The sequence below is a fragment of the Pipistrellus hanaki genome, assembly GCF_964339955.1.
Source record: "Pipistrellus hanaki genome assembly, chromosome: 1".
NCBI lineage: Eukaryota > Metazoa > Chordata > Mammalia > Chiroptera > Vespertilionidae > Pipistrellus > Pipistrellus hanaki.
The window spans coordinates 86,777,397-86,789,598 of NC_140503.1; the positions used below are offsets into that span (position 1 = coordinate 86,777,397).

At 46.0% G+C, this 12,202-nt stretch overlaps 1 protein-coding gene and 1 pseudogene across 2 annotated transcripts in view; both read left to right on the top strand.

Annotated features, from left to right (window-relative positions):
• The first annotated feature begins 312 nt into the window (after window positions 1-312).
• Window positions 313-12,202, top strand: part of CCDC3 (coiled-coil domain containing 3) — a 100,500-nt gene continuing 88,610 nt past the window's right edge. The window contains exons 1-2 of the mRNA XM_084898929.1: window positions 313-915; window positions 3,256-3,430. Of these exons, the coding sequence (XP_084755055.1) occupies window positions 503-915; window positions 3,256-3,430 (588 nt within the window). The 5' untranslated portion in view covers window positions 313-502. The remainder of the gene's footprint in view (window positions 916-3,255; window positions 3,431-12,202) is intronic.
• On the top strand, window positions 11,342-12,191 carry LOC311633112 (small ribosomal subunit protein uS2-like; annotated as a pseudogene). The gene has a single exon. The product of its transcript is annotated as a small ribosomal subunit protein uS2-like (transcript).

The window sequence follows — 12,202 nt, forward strand, 5'->3', positions numbered from 1 at the left end:
TTTGGCCCGCGGGCCTTGTGTTTGACACATGTGCCCTAGTGCCTTAGAGGGGCGCAGGAAGAGGGCTGGGCGGTGTTCCCAGCAGCGACTTTTTGGGGCGCTCCGCCTCCCCTCTAAACTCCGCGTCAGGCGCAGCGGCAGCCCGTGCGGCTGCAGAGCTTCCAGCGCGTCCCTGGCCCCGTCCCCGCGCCGGCCGCCCCCGCCCTCTCCCGTCGCCGCCGCCCCCGCCCCGCCGCGGGGGCCGGGCAGGAGGCGGGGGTCGGCCCGCCCCGCGCCCCTTTTAAAGCGTCCGGTCCCGGGCGCGGCCGGGCTGGTGAGCCTGGCGGCCGGGGAGCGGCGTGCGGAGCTCCGGGAGCGGGAGACGGGCCAGGGACCGGGCCAGTGCCCGGAACTGCCTTTCCCTGTCAGGCAGGAGCTCCGAGTTCCCCGACGCCCCTGCGGGTCCCGGGGGCCCGGCCATGCGCCCAAGCTAGTGCGCCCTGGCCGCCCCGCCGCCGCCGGCATGGGCATGGGCATGGGCATGGGCATGGGCAACGGCATGGGCGTGCTGCGCCCGCTGCTGCTCGCCGCGCTCTGCCTGGCCTGCCGGCTCCCTCCCGCCCGCGGCTGTCAGCTGCCGTCGGAGTGGAGACCGCTGAGCGAGGGCTGCCGCGCCGAGCTGGCCGAGATCATAGTGTATGCCAAGGTGCTGGCGCTGCACCGGGAGGTGCCCGGCCTCTACAACTACCTGCCCTGGCAGTACGAGGCCGCAGCGGGGCTCTTCTACTCCGCCGAGATCGAGATGCTGTGCGACCAGGCGTGGGGCAGCATGCTCGAGGTCCCCGCCGGCTCCAGGCTCAACCTCACCGGCCTGGGCTACTTCTCCTGTCACTCCCACACGGTGGTCCAGGACTACTCCTATTTCTTCTTCCTCAGGTGAGCCCGGCGCCTCGAACCCTCACCGCCTCCTGTGCACAGCTGTGTGACCTCCCGAGGTCACAGTTATCTGGGGCCAGGTCAGGACTCCCACAGAATCCTGTCCCTGCCATAGGAGAATATGCCTTGAGGTCCTCCCCTTATTCCTTATTCAACGTCTCTATAAAGATACCAGGTATCTCTGGCTCAGGGTGGTTATAAAACAGAAGTGATTTCTGTACTTCATGCAAAGATGTTTCAGGCAAATGCCCAATTCTTCATTTGAGTCAACTTAAAAAAAAAAACACCCAACCTTAAACAAACAAAAACGGGATTCAGTGGGAGTGTCTTGGGCTGATGAGGAAGAAAAGGAAAAACCTTGAAATCAGACTGTTGGAATTTTGGTTCTGCTTCTCCTGATTTTGTGCGAGTTACTGACCTCAGAACCTCAATATTCCCACGTTAGTAATGTGAAAGGCAAAGCTGATTGAGACTAAAACGGAGTAACTGCTGGGAACACCTGGTGCAGGTTAGTTGCAGAGGTATTGCACTCTCTTCTCCCCACCTGCTTGACTGTCAGGAAGTGAATGGTGCGGAATGCAGACCAGCTGTCCTAGTTTCTCTCATATTCATCGGGGTCAGTCTCATATCAGCTGCCGACAGACCTCAATGCCAAGCTATTCAAAATAGCCAAGATTTAGGGGGGTGGGCTTCTGGGCGCAAGACCCCAATTCACCTCATCTTTGAAGAGGGTGGAGGTGAATCAGGCAGGAGGTCCTCTCTGATTGGAGACACCTGGAATCTTGTAATGTTCCATGAAAGTTGGCCCGGGGTCCAGATGGAGTGCATGTGGGTAAGAATTCAGTTAAGGGCTTCCACTGAAGTCTGAAACCAGAGAGCAGCAGGTGGAACCCTAAGTGCATTGGTTGTTTCCGATTGAAACAGGAGACAGAAACATCAAAATGGAATCTAACATCTATAGCCAGAGAGTGAGTTATCCAAAGTTGTACTGGTTGGTACTGGTTCTGATCTGCCCCATGTGTGATGTAGCAATAGAGATATTAGAATGACTGAGACTTGGGTCTGCAAATTCACTTTGAGCTTTTGAGATTTATCTGAGACGGAAAACAGTAAGTTCCACAGAGGGCGTCCGTAAGCCCACGGCAACACATGTTTTCCATATTGGAGCCAGAACATCTAAGTTTAGAATACATGCGTGCTTTGTGTTGGCTTAAGTGATTTAGCTAGACTCAACTGATTTTTTTTTCTTCTCATTGCTGGGGAAGTATAGTTTCTAAATAAGGTCAGTGAGAACTGAGACTGTACCTTTCTTACACAGGAAAGCTTAACTCAGGTTTTTCATATTTTTATTTAGGAAAGACACTGGGAATCCATCTATAAAACTACACAACAACAAAACATTTTTTTTTTTTTCCCCAAAGGAAAAAGCCGGAGTACTTGAGTAGATATTGTTTGTTTGTTCTTCCCCCAACTTTATCATGAAAACAGTTTTGACCACTGGCTCTACGGTGGTCAGACAACTCTTTCATCTTTTGCTCTGACATATTTACAAAGAGTTAGGGTAGAAATACAAAGGCAGTCAGTAGTCTGATAGGATCTCCATTTCATGGGCTGTGTTGTCCTGAGTGTGTAACAGCTGCGTACAAATCATTCCCGCTCTGTTATTCGGGGACCCACTGAAACAGATTCTGGTCATTTCTCAGTGGACAGTGGCCTTGGGGACTTACTGGTAAGCTGGAGAGTGACTCCCATCACCCCTTTTCCTTTCTGTGACTTTGTCTTTCCAGCAGGCTGTTTCCACTAGGCTCTGTAGAAGCGTTAGCTAACATTTATGCCACGCTCACTTCATGCCAAGTGCTTTACTCACATGTCCTAACGCAACCCTTACCCTGCCACTAAGGAGTAAAGTGCTAATATCACCCTGGTTTTCCAGACTGGAATACTAAAGCAGAGGATTCTAAAGAGTTGTTTCATGTCAGGCAGATGATAAGTAGTAAGGGTAGGATTTGAACCCAGGCTATTCCAACTGGCCTTCCTTTCACCAAGAAACAAGAAACACTCTCTATGAGAAGGAGTGCTTCCTGGGAGATATATAAATAGGCAAATGTACACACTTTCCCCCCTGCTTCACCCAAAGCCATCTTTTTGAAAACCTTTAGAATAGATGCATGTACCTGAGGCAGAGAAATAATTAGTGACAGTAACCCCTCTGATGAGAGCCATGTGAGACAGGGTTGTGTAATTGGCAAGACTGTCAGTCTTCTCTGACTTTTGATTAAAGCTGGTACACCCCATAAAGTGTTTCTTCTGCATCTGCTTGCTTCCCTCTTTCCTCACTAGGATGGATGAAAATTATAACCTCTTGCCTCATGGAGTCAATTTCCAAGATGCCATCTTTCCAGACACTCAAGAGAACAGAAGGATGTTTTCCAGCCTTTTCCAGTTTTCAAACTGCTCCCAAGGGCAGCAACTGGCAACTTTCTCCAGTGACTGGGAGATCCAGGAAGACAACAGGGTAAGAACTGGCTGTACCCTGTGCAGCAGCAAAATAATAGAATAGCCACATCTTGTTGGGTTTTGTGACCAAAGGAGTCAAGAATATTCTTCCCAAAGCCCAGACCAGAATATTATCCTCCCTGCCAGCAGTTAAAAAACACTGCTCAGAAACTTCGAATTCCTGAGGCTTTACTGTTGGCATGGGGTTCCTCACTAAGTGAGGGAGTGATACGGAAGGTTGGCACACTGTGCCTCAATTTCCTCTTCTGTAAAATGGAGACAATTTTAGGGCTGATGCGATATGATTTCACTATGTAAAATGTATAAATCTGTAAAGCTCTTAGCGTAGTGCTTGACAGGGTAAGCACTCTACACATGTGAGCCATTGTGACTATCATCATTATTATTGTGTGTTGGTGTTGTTATTGATAGCATAGGACTCTAAGAAATTTTCTAGGAAGAAAGAAATGTCCTTAAGGAAACAAAATGGAATAATTATCATAGCTCATACTTCTATGATTTTTCACAGTAGTTGTTAAGGCGTAGCCAAGATGGTTGGGAAATGTAAGGCTCAGGATGATTTGGGGGATGAAACTATCAAAGGAGTCTTCCCGCCTGGGGCAGATGCCAGAGCTGGGAGGAAATTCTGAGGACTGTTACTTTCCCAAAGCAATGGCACTGCAGCAGTGTAGCTGGGATGATTGTGGAACCAGGCCAGCCCCCTGCCTGAGACTTTTAAGGAAAGGGACAGGCTGGCGAAGAGGGTCCTGCTGTGGGGATGTGGGGATCCCATGGGAAAAGGACTGTTATATGAGTTAATGAACATGTTTGGGAGCTTCCTTCCTTCCATCTTCACATGATGGGTTTGGGGGAAGTGGTCTTCTCTTGTTTGGCGCATTGTCCTAGGGTAGCTTCTTTTTTCTCTTTTCTTTTTTCTTTTTTTAATTGCATGGAGCAAACATTTATTTAATTTTAATAATAAAGGCTTACACATTTTTACACAGCATTTTAATCTTTAAAAAATGCTCCAGCTCTAAATAATTGAAATTTCTAGATTATATTCTTAAAAAATCATCCATATTGATTTAATGCTAACAATGTAGTTAAATGAAAACATAAACAAATTAGAAACCGCACCAAGCTCAGAACGCCTCTCCATCTTCAGACCACCCACTACCAAAGAGGGGGTACCACTGTGGCACCAAGAGGAGGCAGATGGCCCTGATTCTGTCTCTAACCAATGGGAAAACCCTTGTCAATGTGGACACCAATGTCACCTTATCACGCGCACAGGGAGATAACCTAAGCTAGAGGTGGACTACAGTTTCCCCCCCCCCCCCACTATTATTCTCAGCATTAGGGCTGTACTCACAACATGAGACAACAAGAAAGCATGGCTCAGTGGTTGAGTGTCAACCCATGAACAAGAAGGTCATGGTCCAATACCTAGTCAGGGCACATGCCTGGGTTGTAGGCTTGATCCTCAGTAGGGGGCATGCAGGAGGCAGCCGATCAATTCAATGATTCTCTCTCATTATTGATGTTTCTGTTTCTCTCTCTCCTTCTTCTTTCATCTCTCTAAATCAGTAAAAGCACTATATACTCTTTTTTTTTTTTGTACATATATTACAGCAAAGGTAGATTCCTGGGTAGCAATTTTATTTCACATGGACAGAGTTCATCAGAGATCAATACAATTCTTAGAGATTCTTTCACTTATTAGGAAAGAAGTGACTATAGAAAGTGAATGGTGAACCCTGGCCGGTTTGGCTCAGTGGATTGAGCATCAGCCTGCAGACTGAAGGGTCCCAGGTTCGATTCTGGTCAAGGGCATGTACCTTGGTTGTGCAGGAGGCAGCTGATTGATGTTTCTCTCTCATCGATGTTTCTAACTCTCTTATCCCTCACCCTTCCTCTCTGAAATCAATAAAGATATAGTAAAAATAAAGAAAGGGAATGGAGAAAGAATAGCCAATGTTGACCTTTGGATGCTATTGTTATGGTGGGGGGAGAAGTCCTCATCCCCATCAGTGGCTGATGGGAGTAGGTTTCTTGCAATATCCTGAGAAAAGGAATCTTCTAAGACTTGCATGGGAGGACAAGGTATTATAGAAAGTTTTATTTCCATGTAATTATGCCCCTGAATTTATAAGGTCCCATTTCTTTTTGTTCTACCAAGGAAGAAGTTCTATTTTTCCTTTAATGGGACTAAGATCAGAGCCAGTGTTGAGAGTTTTTGTTCCATATTGGAGCAGTGTCCAGTCCAGCATCAGGCTAGTTTAGCTTGTGTCCCCTGCTGCAGTTCATCAATCCATAGTGTGTGGCGTCCACAGGACTACATGGCCATGGAAGGAACATAGGCAGGAGCAAAGCCAAAGGAACCAGAAAGCTAAGGGAGCCACGAGCCAAAGAGTGAAATCTTTTGTTTGGGGGATTATGTATCCCCAAATTTTCACAGGCTTGTAGTGGTCCTTCCCATTCTTGCCAAGATCTCTGTTCCTAGGTTGACTGACAGGCACCTTTCCTAGTCACCTCACCTTCACTGCACATGTGTCTACCTCCCTTTCCCCCAGTGACCTGCAGGCAATGGGCCAGTGGTTCCCTGGCGAGTGTGAAATTGTAGCTTCCTAGTGAAGCTGCCCGAATGGCCATGCTTATGTCTGTCCTCCCTTTTGCTCCTTTCCTATTTTTAATAACTAGCTGATTATAATGGGATCACTATTATTTTACACTTAGGGCCTAGAAGATCTGAGTGTCTTCTTAAGTTATCTCCCTGCGCACATGATAGGGTAGCTTCTTGTTCTTTCAAACTTCCTATCTTTTGCCCAGGGCTCCCTGGCACCTGGAGACCTTCTTCGTGTGCTTGCACAGAAACTGTTAGCGTAATGGGCTGGAATCCAACTAAGGAAAACTGTTTGTTTTTACTTCCGGGATATTACAAAGAGACTCTTCCCTTAGACCTACTTTATGAACAGAGTCTAGAATCCTCTAACCTCTCCTCCATGGGTTGTCAGAATTTTCTGGACACTCGTCCTATATTTTGCTTCCAACATGGTCCCAAGCACCTGTTTCTCCCCCTTTTTAATCTGCACCAGAATCCACTCCATACCAGCTTGGACCTGCCAAGTGTAAGCCCAAGTCAGGTCTTAGCACATTCCAAATTTAGGTCAGCCGGCCGTGTGATTCTCCTTTTTGTAGGAGTTTTGCTTATACTCCTAGATCCCTGATAACGATAAATTCATATAAAGAGATCAGCTATTTTCCCAAAAATATTAGTTTCCCCCCCCCAAAAAAAACCTCTTTGGCTATATAACTTATTAGTCCTATGGTCACATAATGAAGCTATTAATGTTTCCTGGAATTAGATTTTTCCATCATCTGAAAAAACAGAACAATAGGACTGTGGAGAATTGCTTCAATGTGAAGGCTGTCCTATTTCTGGTGGTCAGATGTTGGTCTTGGGGAGAAGTCCTTTTGGCCACTTAAATAACAAACGAAGGGCATGCTGGGTGACTGAGAAAGAGTCAGAAGCTTTTGGGAAGGAAACTAGTTGCTCTAGCCCCTGCATAGCTGGGCTTAGAAGTCAGATCTGATGTATTTGTACTTTTCAACTCCTCTTGAACCCCTCCTCCCACTTTATCCTGCCCAATATGACAGGCAGCACATCAGCAATAAGTTATCTAGCTAGTTTAGAATTTAATTTTAAACTAAAATTAAGTGTCTTTTTTGGGGTCAATATTATGATTTACGTTTTACGATGCTCCTTGAGAAATTTTTATGTACTCTGCAGTGTTTAAAGTAGTTGTGAATTGATGATCTCAGAGTTGGATGAAGAATTGTGGATAATTACTTGTTCCTTTCTTCCAAAGAATGCTAAGCTTTTCCTGCCTTTTCTGTGTGAAGGTGAGCATCACATTGTCCCTCCCAGGATGAATATATTATGTCAGATCCAGTCTGTGTTTTTCTCTTGGTAGTCCCTCTGACCAGAAGAGCTGTTCAGGTCACATTTTTTATTCCAGAAGGAGGAGGTCTGAGGACACTTTTGAAAAACCAGAACACACAAATGCTTTGCATGGTCCAAGACCATTGCAAATGGCCTGGGTGCTACACACTACACACCTTTCATGTATTACGTGCCGTATCTTAGATTACAAGATCGGCTAGTTCTTGGGCTTTCTAGTGTTTATGCTGTTGCTCTCAGCTTCCAGTCAGCTTTGACAGTGATCTGGCCTGTGGTTGGGAAGGCATCTTTTATTGTCTTCACTGATAGTTCTCACTTATCTATCGTGGGGAGGGGGGTGTCAGCGGATCTGTGACTCTGGAGTCAGTCCAGAGGTTAAGCAGTAGAGGAGGAAAGAGTGCATAGGGAAGCTTTTGTGATGTCCACCCAGGACCACATTCACCTCATCCTCAGCAGCAAAATCCTCCCCTTCTCTGGTCCCACCTTCAAGCATCCCACCCGTGCCTCAGTAATTAGAAACATAATCTTTCAAGAGTCGCCAGGACGTCAGCAGTGTTACTGAGTGTTCAGTGCTGCTCTGGTTCAGTGTCATGGTGTTAATGGGGCCTTGGGGATGTCTTTGGCAAGTTGGAGCTTCCAACATATTTCCTGGCAGGATTCTCTCCACAACAGCCATGGACATCTTTCTTCTTTTATATCCTGCTGTGTGAGTATAACTGTCAAAAGGAAAGTTGGATATTTTCCCTTTTCTGCTAGTACTGTCCCCTAGGACCAAGACCCAGACTGGCCCTGACTTGTCTAGGTCTGTCACAGAATGTCATGGGATTGAAATAAAGTTTGTGAGAGTCCTCTGCCATCTCTGTTTTCTCTTTTTCGGAATTGGGAAGGATGGGGGAGTTATTGTCCAAGCTGCATTAGAAGGAATATAAACTTGTAATCTGAAAGTCTAGATGGCTCTGCTCTTTCCAGAGGAATGATGTTTGGAAGGGCCCTTCATTTCTCACAATGTCTCTTTTCTCATCTATAAAATGCTACAGTGTATACACTATCTAAGATTATTGTAAGAACCTAACTAATTATAACATATTAGAGGTCCCGTGTATGAAATTCATGCACAAGGGTGTCTCCCTCAGCCCATCCTGCACCCTCTCAATCTGGGACCCCTTGAGGGATGTCTGATTGCCTGTTTAGGCCAAATCTTGTCCTGTATTGAGAGAAGCAGTAGGGCATCCCTCTCACAATCCAGGACTGCTAGCTCACAACTGCTCGCCTACCTGCCTTCCCGATTGCCCCTAACTGCTTCTGCCTGCCAGCCTGATCACCCCCTAACCACTCCTTATTGATGCCTAACTGCTCCCCTGCCAGCATGTTTGCCCCTAACTGCCCTTCCCTGTAGGCCTGGTCACCCCTAACTGCCTTCTCCTGCAGGCCTGGTCCTCCCCAACTGCTTTCCCCTGCAGGCATGGGTTCTCCTTCTGCCCCAACTGCCCTTCCTTGCAGGCCCGGTTGCCCTCAAACTCTCTCCTTTGCCGCCTGGTCACCCCTAACTGCCCTCCCCTACAGGCTTGATCACCCCCAACTGCCCTCCCTTGCAGGCCTGGTCCCTCTCAAATGCCCTCCCCTGCTGGCCATCTTGTGGTGAAAATCTTGTGTCCACATGAGGGCAGCCATCTTTGACTACATAGGGCAACCATCTTGTGTGTTGGAAAGATCGTAAATTTGCATATCATTCTTTTATTAGCTAGGATTAGATAGGATATAGTTCTGGTGCATGGGTGGGGGCTGGCTGGTTTGCCTTGAAGGGTGTCCCGGATCAGGGTGGGGGTTCCCTTGGGGTGTGGGGTGGCCTGGCGAGGGATCTGTGGTGGTTTATAGTCCAGCCACACCTTCCAGTGACCCAAGCAGAGGCCCTGGTATCTGGGATTTATTTATCTTCTATAATTGAAACTTTGTAGCCTTGAGCAAGTCTCTTGCTTGCTCCTTATTTATCTTCTTTAATTGAAACTTTGTAGCCTCGAGTGAAGGCCTAGGCCGACCAGGGTGTGTGGAAAGCTTGGCTTCCTCCATAGGTGGGGAAACCCAAGCCTCCTGCTCTCTCACATCTTGGTTGGGTTAATTTGCATACTTGCTCCTGATTAGCTGGTGGGTGTGGCTTGTGGGTGCAATGGAGTGATGGTTATTTTTGCATATTACGCTTTTATTAGATAAGATTTGAAAAGGTGATGGAAGTGTTTATTACTATAAATTGACCATTTTAAAGTAAGACTTCAAAATAACATATTTTAAAAATTAGAAGCTTCCTGTTACTTCCCAGGGGAGTGGCAGAGAAGTGGCAGCAGTGGTGATGGAGTATGTACTAGGGATGGGAACGGTGACAGACAAGCCATCATATATGCCTCCATTCATCTAAAATAATTTGTTGGAGCTGAAGCCGGTTTGGCTTAGTGGTAGAGCGTCGGTCTGCGGACTGAAAGGTCCCAGGTTCGATTCCAGTCAAGGGCATGTACATTGGTTGCGGGCACATCCCCGGTAGGGGGTGTGCAAGAGGCAGCTGGTCGATGTATCTCTCTCATCGATGTTTCTAGCTCTCTATCTCTCTCCCTTCCTCTCTGTAAAAAATTCAATAAAGTATATTAAAAAAAATAAAATAATTTGTTGGATTCCATGAAGGGAGAACTTCAAAACAAAACAAAAAAACACAAACCACCTCATATACTGAATTGTAAACAGATGACATACTTGGTCAAAGGGACAATTTGCATACTACACTTTTATTATGTAGGATAATTAATTCTCAATAAGAGAAACTAAACAAATAATCCCATTTATCATTGCAACAAAAATAATTAAGATACTTAGGAATAAACTTAACCAAGGAGGTAAAAGACTTTTACTTGGAAAACTAGAGGATGTTTAAAAAAGAGAGGAAGATATAAACAAGTGTAAAAATATACCATGTTCATGGATTGGTAGAATCAACATAATGAAAATGCCCATACTACTTAAAGCAATCTACAGATTCAATGCAATCCCTATTAAAATACCAACAGCATATTTTACAGATCTAGAACAAATACTCCAAATATTTATATAGAACCAAATAGCCACAGAAACCTTGAGAAAAAAGAATGGAGTTGGCATGATCACAATACCAGGTATCAAGTTATACTACAAAGCCACTGTAATGAGAACAGCCTGGTTACTGTCAAAGAACAGACATAAAGGTCAATGGAATAGAACAGAGACCCCAGAATTTGACCCAAACCATTACGCTCAACTAATATTTGACAAAGGAGGCAAGAATATATAATGTAGTCAAGACAGTCTCTTTAATAAATGATGTTGAAAAAATTGGACAGATACATGCAAAAAAAAAAAAAAAAGAAAAAAAAGAAAAAAAAGAAAAAGAAACTAGATAACCAACTTACACCATACACAAGGATAAACTCGAAATGGATAAAAGACTTAAATATGTCACAAAACTATAAAAATCCTAGAAGAATCCACAAGCAGCAAAATCTCAGACATCTCTCATAGCAATATGTTTACAGATACATCTCCTAGTGCAAAAGAAACTAAGGAAAAAATAAATGGGACTACATCAAAATAAAAAGCTTCTGCACAGCAAAAGAAACCATCACCAAAATGAATAGGGAGCCCACTGTATGGAAGAACATATTTGGCAATGATATATCTGATAAAGGGTTAATATCCAAAATATATAAGGAATTCATATAACTTAACAAAAGGAAGACAAACAATCCAATTTAAAAATGGGGAAAGGACCTAAATAGACACTTCTCCAAAGTCAACATAAGTTGGCCAAGAGACATATGAAAAAATGCTCAAAGTCACAGATTATCAGAGACACAAGTTAAAATGACAATGAAGAGCTTTCTGCACACCCAGGGAGGGCTCCATATGTCTTTGTTTTCGGTTCTCAGGGTACTTAAAGAGAAACTTTTCACCATGTCCGGAGCCCTTGATGTCCTGCAAATGAAGGAGGAGGAACTCCTCAAATTCCTTGCAGCAGGAACCCACTTAGGTGGCACCAACCTTGACTTCCAAATGGAACAGCACATCTACAAAAGGAAAAGTGATGGCACCCACATCATCAATCTGAGAGGACCTGGGAGAAGGTTCTGCTGGCAGCTCGGGCCATTGCTGCCATAAAAAACCCCGCTGACATCTGTCATATCGCCCAGGAATCCTGCCAGCAAGCTGCGCTGATGTTTGCGGCTGCCACTGGAGCCACTCCGATTGCCAACCTCTTCACTTCTGGAACCTTCACCAACCAGGCAGCCTTCTGGGAGCCGAGGCTTGTGGTGGTTACTGATCCCAGGGCTGACCACCAGCCTCTCACAGAGGCGCCTTATGTTCACCTGCCCGCCATCGCTCCATGTAACACACACTCTGCTCTGTGCTATGTGGACATTGCCATCCCTTGCAACAACAAGGGGGCTCACTCAGTGGGTCTGATGTGCTGGCCCAGAAAGTACCATCTCCCGGGAACACCCGTGGGAGGTCATGCCTGATCTTTACGTCTACAGAGATCCTGAGGAGATTGGAAAGGAAGAGCAGGCCGCTGCTGAAAAGGCTGGGACCAAGGAGGAATCTCAGGGCGAATGGACTGCTCCTGCTCGTGAGGTCACTGCTGCTCAGCCTGAGGTCGCAGACTGGACTGAAGGCACAGGCGCCCTCTGTGCCCATTCAGCAGTTTCCTCCTGAAGAGGAGCACTCAGCCTGCCACTGAAGACTGGTCTGCAGCTCCACTGCTCAGGTCACCAGTTGGGTAGGAACTACCACTGAGTGGTCCTAAGCTGTTCTTCC